At 40.6% G+C, this 27,965-nt stretch overlaps 1 protein-coding gene across 4 annotated transcripts in view; it reads left to right on the top strand.

Annotated features, from left to right (window-relative positions):
• Positions 1-27,965, top strand: part of DNMBP (dynamin binding protein) — a 131,098-nt gene that overhangs the window by 84,764 nt on the left and 18,369 nt on the right. For 3 of the 4 annotated variants that reach the window (XM_049854893.1, XM_049854892.1, XM_049854891.1), the window contains 7 exons: positions 13,738-13,931; positions 14,801-14,900; positions 18,594-18,741; positions 19,501-19,518; positions 19,937-20,136; positions 26,380-26,510; positions 27,443-27,547. In XM_049854893.1, the coding sequence (XP_049710850.1) occupies positions 13,738-13,931; positions 14,801-14,900; positions 18,594-18,741; positions 19,501-19,518; positions 19,937-20,136; positions 26,380-26,510; positions 27,443-27,547 (896 nt within the window). Of the gene's footprint in view, positions 1-1,831; positions 3,007-13,737; positions 13,932-14,800; positions 14,901-18,593; positions 18,742-19,500; positions 19,519-19,936; positions 20,137-26,379; positions 26,511-27,442; positions 27,548-27,965 lie in introns of those variants that run through there. The other variant, XM_049854894.1, reaches the window with a different exon arrangement.

The raw sequence follows: 27,965 nt of genomic DNA, 5'->3' as shown, positions 1-27,965 counted from the left end.
GAGATCACCAGGCCTTTCTTTCAAGGCACCTCTGGGTAGCTTCAAACCACCGACCTTTCAGTGAGTGACCGAGGGCTTAATGATTGGTACTATCATTAAGTCCAGGAGAGTCTAAGCTCGGGGATGGCAGTGAAGATAGTGTTTCCCAAAATATACCGTAGTTCTTCCTATATAATAATAGGTTCTTGAAAAATATTTCTTGTCAAATGAAATATTCTATTTTTGGGACACAACATGTACATAAAAAGATAAATTGCGAGTGTTATTTCCTATGGTTATTTGAGAAGTAAAGCTTAGAGGAAAGAGTAATTCAAGGACTGGGTCTTATAAGAAGCTTTCATGAAGAAGCTGGAATTTGAGCCTTAAAGAACAGTAGGCAAGCAGAAAAAGTAGAAAAGGAGCAGAGACAAGCTGGACATGTCGTGTTCAAGGAATAATAAGGAAACAGATAATTACTTTGTGCTAAGATTTATAATAATGGTAAGTATAAAAAAAAAATTTTTTTTTTTTTTTTGTTTTTATACAGTACTCTTGGCTCATTGAGAGGGGGTAACTGACTGGATGAGCCCAAAGAGGCCTCACATACTCAGTGACACTCCTTTTGGAACTACAGGCTAGTGTGGTTATACCAAATTGGGAGGAGTAGGTGAAGTCAAAGAGTGGGAACTCACGTAAGATTTTAGAGCCAGAAGGGACCAAAAAGGCCCAACCCGTTTGTTATAACACCCATGGCAACAGGCCTGCAGAAGTTATGTAACATGTCCAAGATCTATCACACAGGTAGCAGAGGAGGCAGGCCTGCATCCCAGGTCTCTTGACTTGCAGCCTGAGTACTTTATTCATTACACCTGCTGTCCTTTTTTTTTTTTTTTAAATTGTGCTTTAGGTGAAACTTTACAGAGCAAATTAGTTTCTCAGTAGTTAATACATAAATTGTTTTGTGATATTGGTTGCCAGCCCCACGTCATGTCAACACTCTCCCCTTCTTGACCTTGGGTTCCCCATTACCAGCTTTCCTGTCCCCTCCTGCCTTCTAAATGGGCTGGTGTGCCCATTTAGTCTCGTTTTGTTTTATGGGCCTCTCTAATCTTTGGCTGAAGAGCAAACCTTAGGAGTGACTTCAGTACCCAGTTAGAAGTGTGTCCGGGGCCATACTCTCGGAGTTTCTCTACTCTCTGTCAGACCAGTAGGTCTGGCCTTTTTTTGTGAGTTAGAATTTTGTTCTACATTTTTCTCCAGCTTTGTCCAGGACCCTCTATTGTGATCCCTGTCAGAGCAGTTGGTGGTGGTAGCTGGGTACCATCTAGTTCTGCTGGACTCAGTCTGGTGGAGGCTGTGGTAGTTGTGGTCCGTTAGTCCTTAAATATTCATATATTTTTATAATTAATACTTTGTACAAGATTATAATTTGGACCAACTGATTTTTTTGAGTGGACAGTTATAAAAGATACATAAAATGCTATGAGAGCAAATGGAAGGAATAAAAATAAACCACCTAATATAAACTGAAGAAGGTCTGGTTTTATAAAGTAGGATAGAAAAATAGCCAGAGGGTAGATGAGCAAATTTTAAAACATCACTGTAGTGTTATTTTTAAAAATGGAAATAGAATACAGGAAATGGCCACGTTCATATGGAGCAGACATATAACCCAGAACAGGCCTTGAAGTTTAATGGCAAGAGCACAGGCTTGGAATGCTAATTTAGAATATACTGCTTTATTAGCTGTGTGGCCTTAGGCATGCCATTTCATTCCTTTGTGCCTCTGTTATATTTATACTGGTAAATACAACATCAGATGTATCTGTGTATGTTTAGAAAATAAAGCTTTTTTAAAAAATTATTTTGTTGTTGAGAATATACACAGGAAAAACATACGCCCATTCAAGATTCTACATGTATAATATAAAATATAATCAGTGACACTGATTATGTTAAGTTGTCCAGCCATTCTCACCTTCCTTTTCTGAGTCGTTCCTCCTGCATTGGCATATACTCACTGCCCCCTAAGGTTCCTCTCTAATCTTTCAAGTTGCTGTTGTCAGTTTGATCCCATATAAAACCATTGCCTTGGAGTCTGTTCTGACTCACAGAGACCTCATAGATAGATCTTAAAAGAGCATAATGCTCGAGAATGGGCATTCTTTACTAGTTAAGCTAAACTCTTGTTTGGTTTTAAGAAGACCTCGGGGTATTTTTGTTTTAAGGTTTAAAGGTTATCTTAGGGTAGTTGTTTGGGGGTGGGGGGCTTCATCCAGCCTCCATGGCTCCAGAAAGTCTGATTTCATGAGAGAAAATAAAGCTTTTTATGCAAAGTCTTGTGAGTTGGCATATAATAATCAAAACTTGATTATTAAGCTGTGATAATTTATTTCTAATTCTTTTCCGAAAATTGTCTTTATTGTGTTGATTATTTCACTTTTGCTGCTGCCTAAAGGTTAAGAAATTGTAATAGTCTCACAGTTTTAAGCACAGCAGCACTTTCTAGGATTTATGTGTATTTGCTGAGTATTCAAAAACAGTGTTTCACTTGGTCCTAATATTAAATTTCCTGTCCTGGCATAATAAGAAGTTGCGGAATCTTGTAATTTAGGTGCTTTGCTCTTGTTTGCTCTTCTGACATCCTGGATAAAAACCCAAAAACAAAACCTTTTGCCATCAGAGTCCATTTCAATTCACAGTGACAACCAGGGGTAAAAAATAATAGGGGCCTAGAAAAGGAAGGAGGAGATGGGATGTTCTGAGCTAGATTTCCTGAAGTGGAAACCCTCCCAGCAGGGATTTTAATCCAGGCTACTGGCCAAAAAAAAGGTGGGGCAGTTACTGAGCAAAAGCCACAAGGAAAGTTTTTTTTCATTTATGGTTGAGATTTAGGGCCTAAATGTAGCAGATTATTCTCAAAGTTTCGTGGCCTGGAAAAGTCTGCATGAGCCCTACAGAAAAGACAGTGACTGCTGTGTTGAAAGTTTTACCCTGAGTGAGCTGGATAACTTTCTCCAAATAGAAGTAAGTTAGGTGCTAAAGGAAAAGTGGTGGGAGCTGGGGTGGGCTGGCTGGAGTGATGTGGTAGTCCTGAAAACCAGGATTTATGATTCCTCGCTTGGGTCTGGTGAGAAGATGGACAGCTTTACAAAAAGACTGCGCCCTCTCAGGGTTTTTTAGACAAGGATTGTTAAGCAGGTGATTGTGTTTTTGCTCTTCTTATTAGCTGTTATTTCAACAGTGTTTTTTATTTCATTTTCTTCAGCAATTTAAGGGAATCAGGTCAGGAAGGAAACCTCAGCTTATTAAAAGAATGAATTTGAAATGGATTAGCAGGGTAATTGAGAGTTGACTGTTAGGATAGCCTTGTTTTATAGCAATTGTTTTTTTTAATTTTATTTTATTATTCTTTGTCATATCAATATTACGTGTTCACTCTAGAAATATTGGAAAATCCAGTAAGCGAAAAGACAGGAAAAAAAAAATGACTAGAGTTTTTGTCTCCTTCAAGACTTTTGAAATATATACATTTAAAATGTTTTTCCCTTTCTAACAAAATTGGAATCCTCTTGTAAACTGTTTGGAAACCTGCTTTTTTCACTAACCAGCACACAGTAGACGTCTTTCCATGTTAATAAATATAACTGTATGTCTTAATGGCTGTGATTGTTGCTGCTAGTTCCTGTAGAGTTGGCTCCAACTCATGGAGAATCCGTGTATAACAGAACGAAACACTGCTGGATCCTGTGCCATCTTCACGGTCCTTTGTATGTTCGAGTCCGTTGTGTAGCCACTGTGTCAGTCCATCTCACTGAGGATTTCCCTCGCCCTCACTGGCTCTCCACTTTACCATACATGATGTCCTTCTCCAGCAATGGCTCCCTCCTGATGATATGTCCAAAGTAATCAAGTCAGTCTGGGACGATATTCTGTGATCCACGGGGTATTCATTGGCTAATTTTTGGAAGTAGATCACTAGCCCTTTTTTCCTAGTCTGTCATAGTCTACAAGCTCTGCTGAAACCTGTCCATCGTGGGTGACCCCACTGGTATTTAAAATACCGGTGGCATAGCTTCTAGCATCATAGCAACACACAAACCGCTACAGTGCGATACACTGCCAGATGGGTAGTGGTTATAACAGTATTCTATCATAAGGGTATGTCATAATGTATTTAACCAGGCTCCTTTTGGGAGAAATTTTGGTGGTTTTTGTTTAGATGTTTCTAAACCTTTTAAAAGATTGGTAAGTGTCCCTGTATATACATCTTTGTACCCTTGTCCAAATGTTTACTTAGGATAAATCCCTAAAAGTTATCTAGCTAGGTTAAAAGGTATGAACGCTTTTTTAAGAAGTGTGCAAAGTCTCTTTGGTAACCAAGAAGGAGCTGTGGGTTCATTAGGGGGCTCTCCCTGCTACCAAAATCCAGCCGTGGAATTCCAGGTCACAATGCACATGATTTGCCTGACTTGGCAAAGAGCTAGAGGCAGAGTAGCCTCTGGAGCCAGGTTAGGCTCAAATCTCAGCTCTTCTACTTAATGGGGCAAGTTACTTCATTTCTCTTAATTCCTCGTCAGCACAATAGTGACAGTAGTAGGCTTGTTGTGAGGATAAATAAGCTAACATTTATAAAGTGGAGCAGTACTTGACACACATAGTAAGTACCATATAAATATTTGTTGAAATAAAATTTAAAACTAAAAGGAGCTCTGTTAGATGATGGAGGGAAGTGACCATCCTGGAGCTCGAGATAATGGTGAGATTTTAGAAACAGTGGGAAGGATCCTTTACCAAGTTGTTTCAGGGTCTTAAAATTTTGCCAGTGGTCATGTATCTTAGTATGAGTTTTTTGTTTTTGGTTTTAAATTACTGTTTTATTGTTAGGTGCCATCGAGTTGGTTCCAACTCAAGTTGGTTGCAACCCTATGTACAACAGAGCTGCCCGGACCTGCACCATCTTCACAATCGTTATTTTTGAGCCCGTTGTTGCAGCCCCTATGTCAGTCCATCTTGTTGAGGGCCTTCTTCTTTTTTACTGACCCTCTGTGTCCTTCTCCAGGAATTGGTCTGCCCTGATAACATGTCCAAAGTAAGCAAGATGAACCCTCACTATCCTCACTTCTAAGGAGAATTCTGGCTGTACTTCTTCCAAGACAGATTTTTGTTCTTCTGGCAGTCCATGTATTCTTCCCCAACACGATAATTCAAAGGCATCAGTTCTTCCTCAGTCTTCTTTATTCATTCTCCAGCTTTTACATGCATAGAGGCAACTGAAAATACCATGGCTTCGGACAGTCACACCTTAGTCCTTGGCTTGGCCATCTAGTGATGCTATAACAGAAATACCACAAGTGGGTGGCTTCAACAAAGAGAAGTTTACTCTGTCACAGTCCAGTAGGCTAGAAGTCCAAATTCAGGGTGCTGACTCCAGGGGAAGGCGTTCTCTGTCTGTGGGCTCTGAAAGAAGGTCTTTGTGATGCATCAGTCTTCCCTTGGTCTGGGAGCACCTCAGTGCAAGAACCTCAGGCCCAAAGGATGTGCTTTGCTCCCGGCACTACTTTCTTGGTGGTATGAGGTCCCCCTGTCTCTCTGCCTGCTTCTCTCTTTTATATCTCAAAAGAGATTGGTTTAAGACACTATCTAATCTTGTAGATCTCGTCAATATAACTGCCATTAATCCATCTCCTTACATCATAGTGATAGGATTTACAACACATAGGGAAATCACATCAGATGACAAAATGGTAGACAATCATATAATACTGGGAATCATGACCTAGCCAAGTTGACAGATATTTTGGGGGGACACAATTCAATCCATGACAGTCCTCAAAGTGACATCTTTGCTTTTTACCACTTTAAAAAGGTCTTTTGCAGCAGATTTGCCCAATGCAATATGTTGTTTGATTTCTTGACTGCTGCTTCCACGGGTGTTGATTGTGGATCCAAATAAAATGAAATCCTTGACAACTTCAATATTATCATGATGTTGCTTATTGGTCCAGTTGTGAGGATTTATGTTTTCTTTATGTTGAGGTATAACCCATACTGAAGGCTGTAGTCTTTGATCTTCATTAGTGAGTGCTTCAAGTCCTCTTCACTTTCAGCAAGCAAGGCTGTGTCATCTGCATATCAAAGTCTGTTAATGAGTCTTCCTCCCACCCTGGTGCCGCATTCTTTTTCAACGTTGTCCAGCTTCTCAGATTATTTTTTAGCGTACAGGTTGAATAAGTATGGTGAAAGGATACAACCCTGGCATACACCTTTTTAGTTACTAGCAATACATTATTATATTCTGGTATTTAAAATTTTTAAAATACCAGTTTAGCTCAAGTCCTCATTGATCCTCCTACCCCAAATCCCGGTCCCCTCCCTGCCTCAAGGTCTGTGATTAATTTGATATGCCCTCCTTCTGGATCTTTTTCTGTGCATTTACAGATTATACGTACATCTAGAAATATGTGTGGATTGACAACAGTTGTTGCAGCAGTGAGCTCAAACATACCTACTATTGTGAGGATGGCGCAGAACAGGGTAACATTTTCATTCTGTTTTACATAAGGTCACTATGAGCCAGAGTACCTAACAACAACAAAGAAAAATGTAAGGTTTTTTGCAAGTTTTCCTTTTTTCTCTGTTTCCCCCTTTTTTTCCTTTTTTTACAAAAATGGCTTATTGCTTTGCAATTTTCTTTTTTCTGGTTTCCTTTAAAGTGTAAATGTTTGTGAGTAGGGCTCTCAGAGCCTGTGACTACTCCGAACTATGGCCATCCGGGGATCACCAGAAGGTCTGTTGCATTGTGATGGCTTTAGGGTAAGGAAGGAGTCCCTTGGTGGTGCAAATGGTTTACCTGCTCAGCTGCTAACCGCCTGCTAACTGAAAGGTTGGAAATTCGAGTCTACCCAAAAGCATCTCAGAAGAAAGGCTTGGAGATCTCCTTCAGAAAAGCCGGTCATTGAAAACCCTGTGGAACTCAGTTCTGCTCTGACACGCATGGATTCACCCTGAGTCAGAACTGACATTACAGCAGCTGGTACTGGTACTTGAAGTAGGAAGTCCAGGTTCCCTTGGAAAAGCCCCTGGTTAAACAGAGGGTTGTGTGAGGGCTGCGCCTGGCAGGGAGAGGGGCTGCAGAAAGAATTCCTAAGGCAGACAGACAAATCCTGCCTTTACAGTTTTGCCTTTAACACTCCGATCTCATCACGGGAAATGGATTGGCCTTTAGAATTCTTTCCTGAAGTGGGCGTACCAAAAAATTAAAGCTTAGCAGAGGATAGGAAAAGTAAAGGTAATAATCTTGGTTTAAAAACATCTGAAGTGAAATTTTGAGGGTCTTAGAACTAGGAAAGGAAAACAAATAGAAGGCACAGGTGTTGAGCCTGAGCAAAAACAGCCCTGCTTGTCTGCATGTCAGTCCAGTTAGCGGGCAAGTCCGGCTCCATCCTTTGGAACTCACCCTGCTAAGATAGCCTGAGTGACTGGGGGCAATTCATATGTAAATATGTGAAAGCCTAGGGAAATGCCGACCCTATTCAAAGGGTTTTAGGGGGTTGGGGAACATTCCAGAGCTCTGGGAAGATTCTGCTCTGCCTACTTACAGTTTGATCCACACAAATGCACGCGCTGGAATTTTAGCGCTGCAGGTACCTCCTGGGATTACTCTAAAGTAGGTGGGACTGTCGCCTCCTCCCCATTCAAGGGCAGCTTGGGACCTGCCAGGAATTCAAAGAGTTTCCTCACCAGAGAGCCAACTTTCCGAAGCAAGGAAGAAGTGAGTGACTTTTCTTTTTAACTCTCAAATGTGTTTGTTGTCAGAGTTATGGGAAACTGGGGGTTAACTAAATCCCTTCCTTACAACATTGAAAAACAAGGCTGCAGTAATGCCCTAACCAGACAAGGATGGAGTATCCTGGAAAGGTGTGGAATTGGAACTTTGGGGGGTTGGGAGGCAGTCAAAAAAAAAAAAACTTACTATTATTTTATCACAGAAAGGAAGTTTGTGCAATCTGTACTCTGATCATCTAATAAACTGGGAGCTCGTTTGCACAATTTATGAATAGGCTGGTACTAGGCCCCCATTTCCTCATGTGCTTCCTCATCCCCAGATGTTATTGTTCTTGTAGAAAAGTAGAATTTTAGAGCGTGTGAACAGGTCGTTTAGTGCTTTGTGCATTTTACCTTAATCAGATGCAGGAGGCATTTTCTGGCCCATCTGGGGAAAAGGACTAACTTTTGTTTTTACTGTTTCCCTCAACAACTCCACACAGTATGTGTTGTTATGCCCATTTTACAGATGTGGAAATTTAGGTCCGGAGACAAAAATAGACTTTCCTGAGGTTCCTTAACTAAGAAGTGGAGGGCGAAAGTCTAAGGCCTGTTTTCATTGCAGCCGGCTTGAGGGTGGTTGTCCCAGATTATAAAACTTGAGATCAGATTGCTTTCTTACAGTATCTTTGGAATAACTTGAAAACTGTTTTATATCTTAAGTCACTTTTGTTTGGATGGTTTTATATTTCAACTTTGAGTAATTCAAGCCAGATACTTTTAGGTGGACTTAATCTTTGAAAACCCTTTTGAGGATTGGTTAAGATTGTGGAGCTGTGTTTCATGAAGTACAGTATGAGGGTCACCTGTATCTTCAGAAACACCTAGTCTTTTTTTAAATGGCAAATTCCTGGGTCCCACACAAGCTTTCTGAATCAGAATGTCAGAGGTGATGCCCAGGAATTTAATAAAAACATCCCAAGGGGATTTTTAATCACAGTGTTTTGTTTTTTTAAAGGCTGTTGAAGAGTTTATAAGTCTGTTGGCAAAAAAAAAGCTATGTTTATAGTTTAAAAGAATTGTTCCCATTCTGTTTTCTCTTTTTAATATAAATAAAAAGCTAATTGAGTCTCTTGCTGGTGTCTGATTGTTGAGTACTTGCTTGGGTTTTGTGCTTTTAGCTATTGTGATTAACAGAACTTTGATGGGGTGGGGGAGGAGGATTGTTTCTAGGGAATTTTTAGGATATGAAGCAAAGGAGCCCCTGACCTTTTATTAGTTGACATTCCTGGCTAGGGAAGCAAAATGGTACAGGTTAAGTGGATAGGATTTGCATTCAAATATAGTTAGATTCTTGGAAGGCATTATGCTGAGCGAAATTAGTCAGAGGCAAAAGGACAAATATTGTATAAGACCACTATTATAAGATCTTGAGAAATAGTAAACCTGAGAAGAACACATACTTTTGTGGTTACGAGGGGGGGAGGGAGGGAGGGTGGGAGAGGGTTTTTTTATTGATTAATCAGTAGATAAGAACTGCTTTAGGTGAAGGGAAAGACAACACTCAATACATGGAAAGTCAGCTCAGTTGGACTGGACCAAAAGCAAAGAAGTTTCTGGGATAAAATGAATGCTTCAAAGGTCAGTGGAGCAAGCGCGGGGGTCTGGGGAACATGGTTTGCGGGGACTTCTAAGTCAATTGGCAAAATAATTATATTATGAAATCATTCTGCATCCCACTTTGAAATGTGGCGTCTGGGGTCTTGAATGCTAATAAGCCGCCATCTAAGATGCATCAATTGGTCTCAACCCACCTGGAGCAAAGGAAAATGAAGAACACCAAGGCCACACGACAACTAAGAGCCCAAGAGACAGAAAGGGCCACATGAACCAGAGACTTACATCATCCTGAGACCAGAAGAACTAGTTGGTGCCCGGCCACAATCGATGACTGCCCTGACAGGGAGCACAGCAGAGGACCCCTGAGGGAGCAGGAGATCAGTGGGATGCAGACCCCAAATTCTCATAAAAAGACCAAACTTAATGGTCTGACTGAGACTAGAGGAATCCCGGCGGCCACGCTCCCCAGACCTTCTGTTGGCACAGCACAGGAACCATCCCCGAAGACAACTCATCAGACATGAAAGGGACTGGTCAGCGGGTGGGAGAGAGACGCTGATGAAGAGTGAGCTAATTATATTAGGTGGACACTTGAGATTGTGTTGGCAACTCTTGTCTGGAGGGGGGATGGGAGGATAGAGAGAGAGGGAAGCCGGCAAAATTGTCAAGAAAGGAGAGACTGAAAGGGCTGACTCAAGAGGGGGAGAGCAAGTGGGAGTAGGGAGTGAGATGTATGTAAACTTATATGTGACAGACTGATTGGATTTGTAAACGTTCACTTGAAGCTTAATAAAAGTTATTAAAATATATATATATATATAGTTAGATTCTAATTCCAGAACTGCTGTTACAGAGATTACACACTGCAGAACCTCAGATAAATTGGTCAGCCTCCAAAGCCTAGGTTTTCTTATCTATTAAGTGGGAGTAATAATGCCTGCTTCAAAGTTTTGGTGTGAGTATTCAATGAATCAAGGGGTATAGTATGTCAAGTACCTGGTACGTGGTAGGAACTCGGTAAATGGCCTCTTTCCAAAGCTTTTTTTAGTACTGTTATTAAAAATGAGTTTCTCTTTTTAACTTGCCACTTACGAAATGATTTTTAGGACTGAGATTCTATTGCTTTGAAGTCTCAAAAATGAAAATAAGGCCATTGAACAAATTTTACATGAGGTGTAATTAATTTAGAATGAATTTTAGTGCTGTGATGAAACGAAAGTTATGCTTTAATTTTTGTCATTTATTCTACCAAGGAAAAAAAGTTAAGAAACAGATATTCTTTCCATTGTATGTCTGTTTAAGCTTTACCTTGAATAATATCAAACTTACTCTCTTTCTCCGTATATAGTTTTTCCCCCCCTGAGATATTGAGTCGGTTGCATATATCACGTCCCTTAATACTTCAGTGTGTATTTTAAGAATATGGATATTCTCTCACATGACCACAATAAATGTGCCATTTTGGGAAATTTAAAATTGATCTAATCTTTTATCTAATTTACAGTCTGTATTACAGTTTCATTAGTTGTCCCAGTAACGCCCTTTATAACAATTTTTTTTTCTTCTTCCTGGAGCAGGATCCAGACACACATTGCATTTAGTTGTCATTTCTCTTTAGTTGTGTTTAATCGGGAACTGTTCATCAGGCTTTGTTTTTCAGGACACTGACATTTTGAAGAATACAAATCCTCAGTCTGGGTTTGTGTCACGGATTGAAATGTGTTCCCTGAAAATACGTGTCAACTTGGCTAGTGTATGATTCCCAGTAGTGTGTGGTTGTCCACCATTTTGTGATCTGATGTGATTATCCTCTGTGTTGTAAACCCTAACCTCTTTCATATTAATGAGGCAGACGAGGCAGTTATGTTAATGAGGTAGGACTCAATCTACTGGAATAGATTGTATTTTGAGTCAGTCTCTTTTGAGATATAAAAGAAAGACTGGAGCAGAGAGGAGGGGGACCTCATTACCACCAAGCAAGAATAACCAGGAGCGCAGCGTGTCCTTTTGACTGGGGTCCCTGTGCTGAGAAGCTTCTAGACCAGGAGAAGATTGATGGCCAGGGCCTTCTCCCAGAGCTGACAGAAAGGGAGAGTCTTCCCTGGGAGCTGGCACCCTGAATTTGGACTTCTTAGCCTTCTGCAATGTCAGAATAAATTTCTCTTTGTTAAAGCCATCCACTTTTGGTATTTCTGTTATAGCAACACTAGATACCTAAGACAGTTTGATGTTTCCTGAAGATTTCTTTCAGATTAGGCATGTAATTTATAATAAGTAATTTGGAACTCTGTAAATATCCTGATGATCATCAATCCCCATTGATTGATGTTTTGTGCCTGAATCAAATTTTATTCTGATGGTTGCATAGTGATGATGTTCTAACCCCATCATTTCTTCATTTGTTGGCATTCTAATATAAGAAAGAGCTTTATCTTCTCCCCCCTTTATTTATGTATTTATACACAATGAAACTTGTGAGAGCTGGAACTGCCTTCTTTTTCCGGGTCTTGCGAGTTTTCTGCCTTTGACAGGGTGCAGACTTACCACTCTTCTATAACTGTCCATTAGTGGAACGTGTTTTGAGTTTTTCTTCTCTGACAGGTTTCTGCCTTACACAGGTTCCGGCTTTTGCAGGTTTTACTGTATTATCAATATGAATTCATGGGTTCTTATTTTATTGAATGGATTATAATCCATTGCCATGCTTATTTATTTTGATACTGAAATTGTACCAGCTTTGGCTAGTGGGAGACCCTTCATGCTGGCTCCTGAGTGAGTCAGTTTGACATGCCCTCATCATTTTGTTGAATTCTTCCTGACTTCCTGTCACAAGATGTTTCCAGCTGGACCTTCCTTACTCCAGCCCTGGAATTTGCCATTTCTTCAAAGAACTCTGATTCCTTTTTTAGAGGAGAATGGTTCTTAGAAACCAGAGTCTGAGTTACATTCTTTTTAAACGTTGGAATTCCTAATTAATCTTAGGGAAGGGGCAGTGGGGCAGATTTTTGGAGAATAAAATTTGCTTTGATGTTACTGAACTGTACATGTGAAGATTCTTGAAATATCAAATGTTTTGTGACATATGTATTTTCCAAAATTTTAAAAAATTAAAAGGGAAATAAAGTCTGCTATGAAAGGCTAGCTTTCCATAAGTATTTTGAACACTGGTTTTCTTCTTACATCTAGGTAAAAGTATTCTTGTAATCATGCTCAAACTTACTAGTATGTGTATGCACTTATAAAACTTGTATTTTTTAGAGGGTCTTAAGGAATTTCAAACAAAGCAGAGGTTGCTTCACTGTCAAATTTCTTTAATTTTTTATTAATATTTAATGTTTATTTTTAATGAACAAATACTGCCTCGTCTTTATTACAAAGAGCAATAAGTCAGAATCTTGAACCAACCTTGGGAACTGAGCCCTTTAGATTTTGGGGAAAAAATAAACAACCTCTCTTGTCAGATGCATCTAAATAACAGGTAATTGTAAAACTAGTGACAGAATATATATATGTTTTCCTTTCTAGAATCATGCAGTCTGGTTCAGTAGAGCTTCTTTTAATCAAAAATACCGTTTAAAAATTTCGTATTTGTAATACATTTGTATCTACCTTCTAGGACATTTTATAGTAACAAAACCTGCTTGAGTCTTCATTAATGTTTTCTTGGGGGAATATAAGAATTTTTGCATATTTTGTTAATACACTGATGTTAATCCGCCATCACAGTGACTGGAACATGAGGGGCCCTGCAGTCCCCCAAATCTCAGATGGATAATTCGCATCTAATTCTTGTCTTCCCCTTAGTGGCCACCTTATTGTTTCCCATAATAGCCTTTTTTTTTTTTTTTTTAATTTTAAATAGACTGTTTTTTAGAGAAGCTTTAGGTTTACAGAAGAATCGTGCAGAAAGTACAGATAGTTTCCATATGCTCCCCCTTCCCCCATCCACAGCAGTCTTTTTAATGTGCCCTGTCAGTGATGTTAATTTCCAGCCCAGTGTTTCTGCTGCTGAGGTCATGGGGCAGCTTTTATACCTGATTAGGTGAAAGCCGGCTTGAAGGACAGTACTTCTTTCAAGGGGACTTACAAGGAGGTTGTGGACTCTGATTTGTCCTCTTAAAATGGGCTAGCTACTCCTTTTTGGAACAATTTCTAGAAATGGGATTACACAAGATTGGAGAAGTTCTTTCCACAGGTTTCTAAGCCCTTCATCTGTTCGTGTTTAGAACTGATACATGGGATCAGTTTTCCTGGTGGTTGACAGTAGTGAACCCTTGGTTCCTCAGGGAATGTGCTTTTTTCAGAAACAAACTGTTGAAGAGCCCTGCTTTCACACCTGGAGCTGCTGACCAGTTCTCTTTTCCCTTCTAGAAATGACCCTCCTCTCCTCCCAGTCTTCATCATTGGTGGCCCCTTCTGTGTATGTGTCCACTGAAAACCCAGAGCAGAGGATGCTGGAGAAGAGAACCAAGGTGGTAGAAGAACTTCTTCAGACAGAAAAAGACTACATCCGGGATCTGGAAATGTGTATTGAATGCATCATGGCACCCCTGCAGCAGGCACAGGTAGGGACTGTAAGGTTAGCTTTGCTTTAGGAGGTGGCCCTCGAAGCATTAGGATGCGAGAACTTTCACCACAGAGATTTATTGGATTTTATATAAAAGTCTATGACTGCTGCTGCTGCTGCTGCCTTTAAATCAAGGGCCCCAGCATATGTGTGTCATCATCTTAAGCCTTCAGCATCCAGCCACTGATCATGTTCACCAGTAAGTTCCCAGACTTACTGCAATTACTTCAGGACACTCCCTATTTCTATGGTTCCTGAAAATTGAAGAACAGTTTCAGGGAGTCTAAATTGTTGTTTACGGGGAAGACCATAAGATAATACAATGAAGTCTGGGGCTAACGTGTCATCAGTGGCTCCGGCACCTGATTGTAAGCTCATTCATTTACTCAGGAGACCTTTACTAAGGGTCTGCCATGTGCACATTCTAGGTACTTTCTAAAGGGTGGAGATTGTAAGCCAAGGCTAATAGTCCCCTGGGGCTTTACTGTCCTTATTGCTTATTACTTGACCTTGGGTATATACTCCTGGAGCAGTCACTCCCAAGTTCTTCTGTAGGAAGTGGGCAGTGACATCAGATTTTGGGTGCTAGATGGGAATTTGTAACCCAGCATAATTGTAGACCAAATTGGTTCTATAGTCAGTTTATTAAGGTGGTCGGGGGAAGGGGGAGTGGAAAGTAGTTGGATCAAGGACAAAGGATGATACTAAAGATGATGTTAGATGTTTTTATTTTGGAGACTGCATGAGAAAGTGAGTGAAGATGACCTTGAGCAGTTTTTGTACAATCCTTGAAGAGATGTTTCTATTGAGTGATTATGGCATTAATTTCATCTTCATGTGTCTTTATGTTTTGGTTCCCTTTCGCAGGTCCCAAACATTGATTTTGAGGGTCTTTTTGGAAATATGCCGATGGTGATTACGGTCTCAAAGCAATTGCTGGCTGCTCTGGAAGTCAGCGACACTGTAGGTATGCACTCCTGCCGTGGATTCAGAAGCAGCTGTTTTTCAAAAAACATCTTTGAGGGGAAGAAGGTCTTTCCTGATACTTACTATTTAGTGACTCACTTCAGAGGTTATGTGGCCCTCTGCTGCTGCTTTTAGCTAACAGTCTTCCTTGAGGTGATAAAGGATGTTAGCAGTTGAAGAAACTTTAGATGTCATCTAAACCAAAAAAACCAAACCCATGGCCGTGGAGTCGATTCCGACTCGTAGGACAGAGTGGAACTGCCCCATAGGGTCTCCAAGGCTGTAAATCTTTACAGAAGCAGACTGCCACATCTTTCTCCCATGGAGCGGCTGGTGGATTCGAACCGCCGACCTTTCGGTTAGTAGCCGAACACTTAACCACTACTCAAACAAATCTTCTACTCTGGTGTTTTTCAGACTCATAGTTGGAGTTTGAGATCATCACTTTAGTGCGTTGTACCCATTGTCAAAACATTTAAAAAACAATCATCTAGTTCTTTATGAATTAAGAAAACTGTATTAGTTATCCATTGCTGTGTAGCAAATTACTCCAAAACTTAGCAGCTTAAAACAACACAACATTTGTCGTCCCAGATTCTGTGAGTCAGGAACTGGGAGAGGTTTAGCAGGCTGCTTCTGGTTTGGGGTCTCCTGAAGTTGTAGGCAAGTTGTTGGCCTGGGCTGCAGTCATCTGGGCCTTGAGGATCTGCTTCCAAGGAAGGTCACTCCCATGACTGTTTCAGGTCCCAGTTCCTCATCACATCAGCCTCTCCACAGACTGGGCTTTGGACATGGCATCTGGCTTTCCCCAGAGTAAGCAATCCAAGAAAGCTCAAGATGGGAGCTGCAGTGTCTTTTATGACCTCATCTCAAAAGTGACGTACCATCACTTCTGCCATATTTTATTGGTCATGCAGGCCAATCCTGGTACAGTGTGGGATGGAACTACATCCTGTCATTTTGCTATTTTATTGGAATCATAGTTGCATAGTAGCTTCCACAGTTCCATCCATCCCACAACACACTTGACAACATCCAGCAGAAGGAAAAGTGGCCTACGTGTCTCATTCAGAGTGAGCAGATCTTTTCCTGGCTCTTCTCGCAAACTTATTTCTCGTTGGCCAGAACTGGCTCACCTGCATACACCTAAAATGATCACTAGAAAGGGGAATGGGATCATGATGTTGGCTTAGACTGGGCAGTACTTACCTGAGTCACATGGGAGAGAAGTGGACATAGGAACCAAATCAGAGTTTTGCCCTTGTGAAGGAAGAGGGAAATGCCTGTGGGATGGTGACAGATTTAGTGTGATTATTTTAATGTTTCTTTAGTATTTGTTATACACCAGGCACTCACCGAGCTGTCCTCTACAACAACGCAATGAGCTTTAGATACTGTTCATCTTATTTTACAGATAAGAAAACTGAGGGAAAGCAATATGCCAGAAGTCACATGGCTAGTAATTGGGAGGACTAGCCTTCAACCTGTTTGTTGTCCAAGCTCCTACTGTTAGCCACTATACAGAATACAACTATATGTCTTGCACTTTTGTGGGCACTTGATAGAATGGTAAGAGAAATTGAAGCCGGGGGTCCTTGCACTAGGCTAACTGGAGAGGTCAGGGAGATTTGAGAAGGAGAAGCAATGTCTGAGTAAAGGTGAGGCTGAGTGAGAGCACTATGCTGGGTGATTTCTGTCTTGGTCATCCAGAAGGCGAGGCAATGCATTAAATGGGGAATTAACAAAGGACAAGGTTTTGAGCCTTGTGATAAGGGAAGGCTCTGAGAAGTCAGAGAAAAGCAAAGTAAAACTTTTTTGAGCCATTAGCAAAGGGCAGCTTTGCTAATTCAAGTACAAGCTTCCCTAGCAGGGTTTTTTGTTTATTTGCTTGAATTTAGCTTACTTCAGTATATGTCTAATTTAACTTATTTTTAATGCATTCATCTGGCACCAAGTTAGAAATGTACAACAAACTAATGCAAAGTCTCCTACCCATCCCCTAGCCACCCAGTTCTTCTCAACCAGTTTCTAATGTCTTGTTCCAGAGCTAGTTTATTATACCAGCAGTTGCATGTTTTTTTTCTCTATCCTAGTCTCCTGTCGCCTTTTTTTTAATCACACAAACGGTAGCACACTATGCAAGTTGCTCTGCACTTAGCTTTTTCCTTTCAGCAATAGGTCTTTCAAGGAGTCCGTATATCCAGGAATAGAAATAGAAAAAGTAGGGTAGCAGAAAGTCCAGGAAGGTGGCTGTTGGAGAAAGCAGCATTGAATTAGCTAGTTGTTGTTGGAGGATTCTAGTATAGCCAGAACACGGTCTGGTGGGGAGGGAAAGAATGATAAGTATTCAAGGCTTGAATGAGTTAGAAGATAAGGAGGTAAAGATGAGAGTGAAGGACAAGGAGACTCTGGATATGTAACAGAATGGCTTTTATTTTAAACATACCCCACAGAAATAAACATTTTACAAAATGACTCAGTATACATGTTTGTATATGTATGTATGTAGGCTCATACATATGTAAGTGTAACTGAAACATGTTTCATGAAACAGTACTACCTGATACTTTCTATGCCATTTTATTTTATCCAAAAAAGGGCTGATCATGACCCACGAAATAGATCTCGTGACCTATTTATGGGTGTGGCACACAGTTTGAAAGACACAATTAAGATGTAGCTCTGCTAGTTTGTGGCTGATATGGAATAGCCTCTGTCAGGGAGGTTGACGAGCAGTGAATCAAGCAGTGTGAGTCATCGTGGACAGTGCAGGCTGTAAGAATGTTAGACAGGAACAGCATAAACCCGTTCAAAACCCGTTGCTGTAGAATCAGTTCCAACTCATAGTGACCCCATAGGGCAAAGTAGAACTGCCCCATAGGGTTTTCTAGGCTGTAATTTTTATGGAAGCAGACTGCCACGTCTTTCTCCTGTGAAGCAGCCAGTTGGTTTGAACCACCGACCCTTCAGTTAGCAGATGAGCACTTAACCACTGGGCCACCAGGGCTCCTGGGAATAGTGTAGGAAGGAATAATGTCAGAGAAGAAGGGAGGCAAGTGCTGTCAGTTCCTCATGTCCCTCATCATACTTTGAAATTATGGTGGGTATTAGACCATTTGCTCCATCTTGTTATTTAATATTTTTATAAAGAAGAACATATGTTGTTATATCACAAATTTGGTTTTAAAATACTTCTATTTAAATACTCTTTTAATATAATTCATGTGCTTTGTAGTCCTTTGTATTTAATTTATGCACAAAGGTTGGAACCATTGCCGTAGAAGGCTCTCTTCAGCTCTGTGGGGATTCTCTCGGGCATTAGAGAGCAGACAGGTTCTTACAGCGTTCTGCCAGTAAGGAGGGTGCTTAGAAACGCCCAACTTTGTCTGACTGAAAGGTTTAGCGGAGCCTCTGTTGCAGCGCCCAGGTGTCTCATACAACTCCAAATCCTGTTTTGAAAAATAAATACAGAGGCGACATGGTCTTTTGAATTTTACTTCAAATAAGTAGAACTTTAAGCTCTCACCTGGAAATTTCTTATATGTAGTTGCACATCACTTTTTCTTGTAATGGGATTTAACTGACATTAAAGTTTAGTTATTTCATATTTGGGATACTTGGTTGAGGGCTCTTAGAATTAAGTCAAAGAGGAAAAAAATACTGAAAACACTGTATGTTTGTTTATATTTCAAAGGGCCTGTGTTCCTCGATCACCGGGATGAGCTTGAGGGGACATACAAGGTTTACTGCCAGAATCACGACGAGGCCATTTCGCTGCTGGAAATCTACGAGAAGGATGAGAAGATCCAGAAGCACCTTCAGGACTCCTTGGCGGATCTGAAGTAGGAGTTGTGACCACATCACATCCATCATAGCTCTTTAGTTCTGCCTTTTAGAAGTCACCCCATGTATATGTCCAGACATCTTATGACATTGATATAGCCATTTTCCATATTTTTGTATTTTAAACATAAGTGATATCATATTACATATCCTTTTGTATAACTGGCCTTTTTCCCATAATATGTCGTGGAAATCTCAAGTGGCTTAGTGCTTGTACTTTTATGCATTGAAATCACTTTGTCTGTACATACAAAGTATTCATTTAGCATTTCCAGGTTAGAAGCACTCAGAAAGGTAGTTTGGTTCCCCAGGTTTTAAGGAGACAGGTTCCAAGGATGTAGTAAATGTGTAAGTAGATCAAAGTGAAGTTAGGGGCTTACTGACTTTTTTAGTAGATTAGATGTATCACCATCCAGCAAATAATAACCAGTTACCGTCGAGTTGACTCCAACTCATGGCAACCCCAAGTGTGTCAGAGTAGAACTCTGTTCCATAAGGTTTTCAATGGCTGGTTTTTTCGGAAGTAAATTGCCAGGCCTGTCTGCCAAGGTGTCTCTGGGTGGACTTGGACTTCCAACCTTTGGATTAGCAGCTGAACACGTTAACCATTAGTACATAGATGTTCATGATTTCCTTTTATCCCATATGATTTCTGTCTACCAGCTAATAGATGTACTCTGAGAAGAATGTGAAAATGAACAGCGGCCGCATCTCTCTAATCAGCTGTCTCTTTTCTTTTCACGCTCACTGCCCCGTAGGAGCCTGTACAATGAATGGTAAGTTCCCTTGCTGCTTGACGTGCAAGCTCATTCCTTCAGGGGGTTTTTCCAAACCCTTAAAAGACTAACTTTATTTCTTCCTATAAAGACAGAAACTTCGAAGTAGAACTGCCTTGCTGTATGTTTCTCCATAGCGTTTACCACTAAATGAGACTTTATATATTCGTTTGTTTATTGCCTGTCTCCTACTACCAGGGCCAGGACTGTTTTTGTCACTGCCAAACCCCCAGCACCTAAAAGACTACCTTGTAATTTATTATGTGCCCAATAAAAACCTGTTGAACGAAGGAAAGTGGAAAGTAGGGTGAAAGACCCACATTTCAGAATAACAAATCCTGCCAGTAGGCACTATGTTATTGACCGTTGACTAAAGTCTCTCTCTTGCTCTCCCCCTTCTTTTTTCCTTCTCTTATAGGGGATGCACCAATTATATTAACCTGGGTTCCTTCCTAATCAAACCAGTGCAGAGAGTAATGCGTTACCCACTGCTGCTAATGGAGTTGCTGAACGCCACCCCAGAATCCCACCCAGACAAAGTGCCCTTAACCAGTGCAGTCCTTGCAGTTAAGGAAATCAACGTTAACATTAATGAATATAAACGTCGAAAGGATTTGGGTAAGCAAAGCATAACTGATGAGGAGGAAATACGCCCTCGAGAACAGTTTCCTTCTTAGAATTAATTACGCCACTGGAAGGCAAGTGATAGGTAATAAGGCTGTGATGAAGAAAGAGTAGGAGAATATGGGGGAAATAAGATATGAAAATCTAGGCACCCTGGTGGTGCAGTGGTTAAGAGCCGGCTGCTCCTTGGAAACCCTATGGGGCAGTTCTACTCTGCCCTGTAGGTTTGCTAAGGCATCTGATAAAGTTTTTAGAAATAAGAGTCTTCCCCAAGAGATTAGAGAACGATTGATCAGAAGAGTTGAGTCATGCATGGGCAGTTGCCTTCTCAGCTCATTTAAGGCAGTCCTTCACAATCCACGCTGAGGTTTGTTTTCTATACATTTCTAACTGGATGCCTTATGCCTTCACTAAAGTTAGGACTTTGTCTTCTTTTATTTTATTTATTTTTTGTTGTTGAGAATATACGGAACATAAACATGCACCTATTCAAGTTCCTACATGTACAGTTTAGTGACATTCATTCTTTGAGTTTTGCAACCATTTTCACCCACTCTTTCTGAGTTGTTCCTCCCCGTTAACATAAACTCATTGCCCCCTAAGGTTCCTATCTAATCTTTCAAGTTGCTGTTGTCACTTTGCTCCCATATAGACAGTTCCTAAAGAAGGCCTAATACTCAAGGCAGACATTTTTTGCTAGTTAAGCTAGACTTGTTAGGCACCGTCGAGTTGATTCCAACTGATAGTGACCCTGTGTACAACAGAACAAAACACTGCCTAGTCCTGTGCCATCCTCATAATCATTGCTTTGTATCTTGGTTATCTAGTGCTGCTATAACAAATATCACAAGTGGATAGTTTCAACAAACAGAAGTTTGTTCTCATACAGTCTGGTAGACTAGAAGTCCAAATTCAAGGTGTCAGCTCCAGGGGAAGGCTTTCTCTCTTCTGGCTCTGGAGGAAGGTCCTTGTCATCAATCTTCTCCTGGTCTACAAACTTCTCAGGCTCAGGGACCCCAGGTCCAAAAGACACTCTCTGCTCCTGGTGCTGCTTTCTTGCTGGTATGAGGTCCCCCTGTCTCTCTGCTCTGCTTCTCTCTTTTATATATCAAAAGGGGTTGTCCATACATGACCTAATCTTGTAGATCTCATCAACACAACTGCCGCGAATCCATCTTATTAACATCATAGCGATAGAATTTACAACACAGGAAAATCACATCAAATGACAAAATGGTGGACAATCACAAAATACTGGGAATCATGGCCTAGCCAACTTGATATACATATTTTTGGGGGACACAGTTCAATCCATGACACTATGTTTGAGCCCAGTGTCACAGCCACTGTGTCAATCCATCTTGTTGAAGGTCTTCCTCTTTTTCAGTATGATGTCCTTCTCCAGGGACCAGTCCCTCCTGATTACATGTCTGAAGTATGTGAGATGAAGTCTTGCCATCCTTGCTTCCAAGGAGCATTTTGGCTATACCTCTTCCAAGACAGGCTCGTTTCTCCTTCTGGCAGTTCATGGTATATTCAATATTCTTTGCCAACACTATAATTCAGAGGCATCAGTTCTTCGGCCTTTCTTATTCATTGTCCGGCTTTCGCATGCTATGAGGCAATTGAAAATATCATGGCTTGGGTCAGGTGTGCCTTAGTCCTCAAAGTGACATCTTTGCTTTTTAACACTTTAAAGATGTCTTTTGCAGCAGATTTTTCCAGTGCAATACAGTGTTTAATTTCTTGACTGCTACTCTGGTGGGCATTGATTGTGGATCCGAGTAAAATGAAATCCTTGACAATGTCAGTATTTTCTCCGTTTTTTATGATGCTTATTGGTCCACTTGTGAGGATTTTTGTTTCCTTTATGTTAAGATATAATCCATACTGAAGGCTGTAGACTTTGATCTTCATTCAGTAAGTGCTTCAAGTCGTCTTTGCTTTCAGCAAGCAAGGCTGTGTCATCTGCAAATCATACTTTGTTAATAAGTCTTCCATAGATCCTGATGTCGCATTCTTCTTCATATAGTCTTGCTTCTTGGATTATTTGTTCAGCATACAGATTGAGTAAGCATGGTAAAATGATACAACCCTGACACAGACCTTTCCTGATGTGCAACTATGCAGTATCCCATGTTCTGTTTAAACGACTGCCTCTTGATCTATGTACAGGTTCCTTATGAGCACAATTAAGTGTTCTGGAATTCCCATTTTCGCAATGTTACTTGTTATGATCCACACAGCCACATGCTTTTGCATAGTCAATAAAATAAAAGTAAACATCCTTCTGGTATTCTCTGCTTTCAGCCAAGGCCCATCTGGCATCAGCATTGATACTCTTCATTCCACATCCTCTTCTGAATCCAGCTTGAATTTCTGGCAGTTTTTTGTCGATGTACTACAACCATTTCTTAATTATCTTAAGCAAAATTTTACTTGTGTATGGTATTACTGATACCGTTTGATAATTTCTGCATTCTGTTCGATCACCTTTCTTTGAATGGGCACAAATATGAATCTCTTTCAGTTGGCCAGGTGGCTGTGTCTCAAATTTCTTGATACAGGCAAGTAAGCACTTTTAGTGCTGCATCCATTTGTTGAAACATCTCAACTGGTATTCTGTCAATTCCTGTAGCCTTGTTTTTTGCCAGTGCCTTCAGTGCGGCTTGGACTTCTTCCTTCAGTAACATTGGCTCTTGATCATATGCTACCTCCTAAAGTGGTTGAGGAAACCCTGGTGGCATAATGGTTAAGAAGTACAGCTGCTAACCAAAAGATCGGCAGTTCAAGCCCACCAGGCACTCCTTGGAAACCCTATAGGGCAGTTCTACTCTGTCCTGTAGGGTTACTATGAGTCAGAATCAACTCAATAGCAATAGGATTGGTTTTGGTTTTAAAATGGTTAAATGTTGATCAAATCTTTTTGGTACAGTGACTCTGTATTCCTTCACTCTTTTGATACTGTCTGCATCATCCAATATTTTGCCTATTAAAAAAAAAAGACTCATTGCTGTTGAGTCAATTTCGACTCATAGCGACCCTATAGGACAGAGTAGAACTGCCCCATAGGGTTTCCAAGGAGTGCCTGGTAGATATGAACTGCCTACCTTTTGGTTAGCAGCCGTAGCTCTTAACCACTATGCCACCAGTTTTCTATTTTGCCCATAGAATCCTTGAAAATTGCAATTTTGAATTTTATTTTAGTGCTTTCAGCTTGGGAAATGCTGAACCTGTTCTTCCCTTTTGGTTTTCTAGCGTTCAGTCTTTGCACATTTGATTATAATACTTTGTCTTTTTGAGCTACCCTTTGAAATCATGTATTCAGCTCTTTTACTTCATTGTTTTGTCCATTCGCTTTAGCTACTCTACGTTCAAGAGCAGGTTTCAGAGTCTCCTCTGACATCATTTTTGTCTTTTCTTTCCTTCTTGTCTTTTTAATGACCTTTTCCTTTCTTCATGTATGATGTCCTTGATGTCATCCCACAACTCATCTGGTCTTTGGCCATTATCGTTCAGTGTGTCATAGCTGTTCTTGAGATGGTCTCTAAATTCAAGTGGGATATATTCAAGGTCATACTTTGGCTCTCATAGATTTGTTTTAATTTTCTTCAGCTTCAGCTTGAACTTGGACACGAGCAATTGATGTCCTGTTCCACAGTTGGCCTCTGGCCTTGTTCTGACCGATAGTGAGCTTCCCTATCGTCTCTTTCCACATATGTAGTCAATTTGATTCCTCTGTTTTCTGCCTGGCAAGGTCAGGTATATAATCACTGTTTATGTTGTTGAAAAATGTATTTGCAATGAAGAAGTCATTGGTCTTGCAAAATTTTATCATGTGATCTCCAGTGTCATTTCTGTTTCTATCACCAAGGCCATAGTTTCCAACTATTGATCCTTCTTCTTTGTTTCCAACTTTCACATTCCAATCATCAGTAATTATCAATGCATCTTGTCTGCTTATTTCATCTATTTCAGGCTACAAAAGTTGGTAAAAATCTTTGCTTTCTTCATCTTTGGCCTAAGTGGTTGGTGCATAACTTTGAATAATAGTCATATTAGCTGGTCTTCCATGTAGGCGTATGGATATTATCCTATCACTGTCAGTGTTGTATTTCAGGATAGATCTTGAAACATTCTTTGTGATGATGAATATGATGCCATTCCTCTTCAATTTGTCATTCCCGGCATAGTAGACACCAGCCATATTTGCATTGCATTATAAAGAGCATAATTGATCTTTTATGCATTCCATTTCATTTTTGATGACTTCCAATTTTCCTTGATTCATACTTTTTACATTCCTTGTTCCAATTATTAGTGGATGTTTGCAGCAGTTTCTTCTCATTTTGTGTCAGGCCACATCAGTAGATGAAGGCCCCGAAATCTTTACTCCAACCACGTCATTTAGGCCAACTCTGTCCTATAGGGTTGCTATGAGTCAGAATCGACTCGACGGCAGTAGGTTTTTTTCTACTTTGAGGAGGCAGCCCTTTCCCAGTCATATTTTGAGCGCCTTCCAACCTGAATGACTCATCTTCCAGCACTGTATCAGACAGTGTTCTGCTGCTATCCATAAGGTTTTCACTGGACAGTTTTTTGTTTTTAATTTTTATTGTGCTTTAAGTGAAAGTTTACAAATCAAGTCAGTCTCTCACACAAAAACTTATACACACCTTGCTACATACTCCCAATTGCTCTCTCCCTAATGAGACAGCCTGTTCCCTCCTGCCACTCTCTCTTTTTGTGTTGACTGGACAGTTTTTTCAGGAATAGACTGCCAGGTCCTTCTTCCAAGTCTGCCTTAGTCTGGAGACTCCACTGAAACCTGTCCACCGTGGGTAACCTGCTAGTATTTGGAGTACAGGTGGAATAGCTTCCAGAATCACAGCAACATGCAAGACACCATAAACAAACAGACAGAGGCGTGGTGGAAGCTAGACTATTGTCTGATTTTAAGAAGGCTTCTGGGGATATTTTTTGGCTTAAGGTTTAAAGATTATCTCAGGGCAGTAGTTTCAGGGCCTCATCCAGTCTTCATGGCTGCAGAAATTCTGGATTCCATGATAACTTGAAATTCTGATCTGCATTTCCCCCTTTTGATCAGGATTCTTCTATGAAATCTTTTATCAAAATGACTAGTAGTGATAGCCAGTCACCATCCAATTTTTATGGTCTCGTGGCAAAGGAGGCAGTTGTTTATAGAACCTATCAGCCACATGTTCCATTTTCTTCTCCTATTCCTGACTCTCCTTCTTCAGACATTTTGTTACTTTGAGAAAACTCCAATTTGCCCGTCTTTCTGGGTCTCGTCATTCTAGCCGACAGCCATTAACCTGCCTCCTTCAAAACTGTACAGTCAGTTATCAAACCATCCACTCATCAAATCTCTCATTGAGCTCCTAATTTGAACACTCAGTGAGTATAGCATGGTGACTGCTAAACTGATTATTGTTCATATTTTCAAAGGATCTATAATGTGTAACCTCTTTGCTTATCTTTCCCCTATTCTCCACACTTTATGTAAAATCATTTTCTGTTTCACCACGTCACCTATATTCGTATGTAATGTTCACTGTGGCTGTTGAAGTTCTCTGGCCATGTAGCCCTTTCTCTTGGTTTATATCTCCTAATATAATGTAGTCTTCATCTTTTACAACTGCAAAGTGTGCTACTGCCCTGTCCCTTGCTGCCTTTCTACTTTTATCTCTAGACTTTTCTGCAGATGGTGCCTAATGTATGACATAGTAGTTTATCAAGTAACTGCTGTATTGCATTTTACCATGACATAATTGCATATACATCTCAATTGTATATGAAACCATTTAAAATGATCTTATAAGGCAAGTATTATTACTTTCTGTAATTTGTTGAAGAGGAAAATGAGGCTCCAAACAGTTACATGAATTATATAAGGCCATACCTTAAGTGAGTGACAGACCCAGGCCCTGAACTCAGAGATCTCCTTGCCTCCAAATCTTCAGTTCTTTCCCTTACACCTCTGCAACCTTTCCTCCTTGTCTTTAACCCTTTTCCAAGCTGACCACACAGTCTCTCCTTGCTTTTCTTTAGGTATTACATTTGTCCGTAAACAATTATTTGTATTAATATTTTGTCTCTGCTTCTTAGAAGCTCACTGCAGTTAAGAACTCTCTGTAGTTGGGGTTGTACAGTCTCACCGTGTAGCTCTATAGCACATCCATGCTCAGGAAAGTGCTTTCTTGACTCACTCCCTAGTCCTCAAGTACCGTAAGGGGGATGAAGACAGCCTCATGGAGAAAATTTCCAAACTGAACATCCACTCCATCATCAAGAAATCCAACCGAGTTAGCAGCCACCTGAAGCACCTCACTGGCTTTGCTCCTCAGGTGAGATCCTTGTACTTAAAGGTTTGGCATGCCTTTGACAGCTGTACAGGACTCCCAGGGCAGCCTGCAGGGTGCAAATTGGCCCGCTTCCCTTTCTGTCTCCTCTGGTGTTTGCTAGCTGGTGGGTACAGGACCCTGCAGCTACTATTAATGTGAACCCACCCTCCCAATCCTCCATTTCCCCATTGGGGAGCTGCTTAGCGTGTCCGAAGGCAAACTAGGAGACCACATCAGTCAACATAGATAATTCCTGCGGTACTAGACACTCATCGGAGCTTATAATCTGTTTGGGGAGACAAAATTTAAATTGTAGACATGCTAAAAGACCATCTAGTTCAATACCGTATCGGTACAAATAAGGAAACTTAATGTCTAAGAGATTGAGTGAGTTGAAAGCACTTAAATTATAGTGTTGGTAGTAGAGCTGAAGTCTGCAGACTACATACCATGTGTACCTGATACAATTAGTGGAAAGTGCAGGCTAGAAAATAATCAGTTGCTGAGTTTTGCGGTTCGTTCCCTAAATGCTATAATTCTTAAAGGCAGGAGCTCAGTGAGATGAGCCTCGTGTTGGCATGAGATTTAAGCCAAGCCTTAATGAAGGGGACAGGTTTGTTGCAGTGAGAGGCGAGGGCAACAGCCAAGTGAAGGCACAGAGGCCAGCCGCGTGGCATGTGCCAGCCCCTGTACCAGAGTAAAGGATTTACACCAGGAGCAGTGGGAAATGGGGCTGAAAGGTAAAGGACAGCCTGTATGCGTTTTGAAGGTTTTTCAGTCCCGTAAAAGTGTTTAAATTTAATTCAGTATGATTTGGGCAACCAGTGAAGGCTTAAAATTTGAACGAAAGGTGTTTTTAAGAAAGATTATTTTGCTGATGAGGTAGATTGAGGGAGAGTCCAAACTCGCTGCCAACACTTGTTTATTTTGAACAGATAAAAGATGAAGTATTTGAAGAAACAGAGAAGAATTTCCGAATGCAAGAAAGATTGATCAAATCTTTTATCCGAGACCTGTCTCTCTACCTCCAGCATATCCGGGTGAGTGAAGACATCATTCTAGTTAGAATCACATACAGTGTGTATTCTGTTCATCTAAAAACCAGTAAAAAATCAGTTGACATCGAACCCATTTCGATTCATGGTAACCCCGTGAGTGTCACAGTAGAGTTGTGCTCCATAAGGGTTTTCAGTGGTTGATCTTGGGGGAAATAGATTGCTAGGCCTTTCTTCCAAGGCCCCTCCGGGTAGACTCGAATTGTCAACTTTTCAGTTAGCAGTTGAGTATATTAACAGTTCATATTCCTTAAAATGAAAAGCCCTGATAATTAATAAATCTAAATACATTGAGTGAGAACATAAGCTGCAGGACATTGACCCTTAGGGAGGATAAAAGGGCACAGATACTCAGTGTATTCTTAAAATCTCTATACACTGATGGCAGGAGAACACCAGTGTG

Source organism: Elephas maximus, chromosome 16 (genome assembly GCF_024166365.1).
Source record: "Elephas maximus indicus isolate mEleMax1 chromosome 16, mEleMax1 primary haplotype, whole genome shotgun sequence".
NCBI lineage: Eukaryota > Metazoa > Chordata > Mammalia > Proboscidea > Elephantidae > Elephas > Elephas maximus.
Note: the sequence above shows the minus strand (reverse complement) of the source record. Positions and strands in the feature narration are given on the sequence as shown.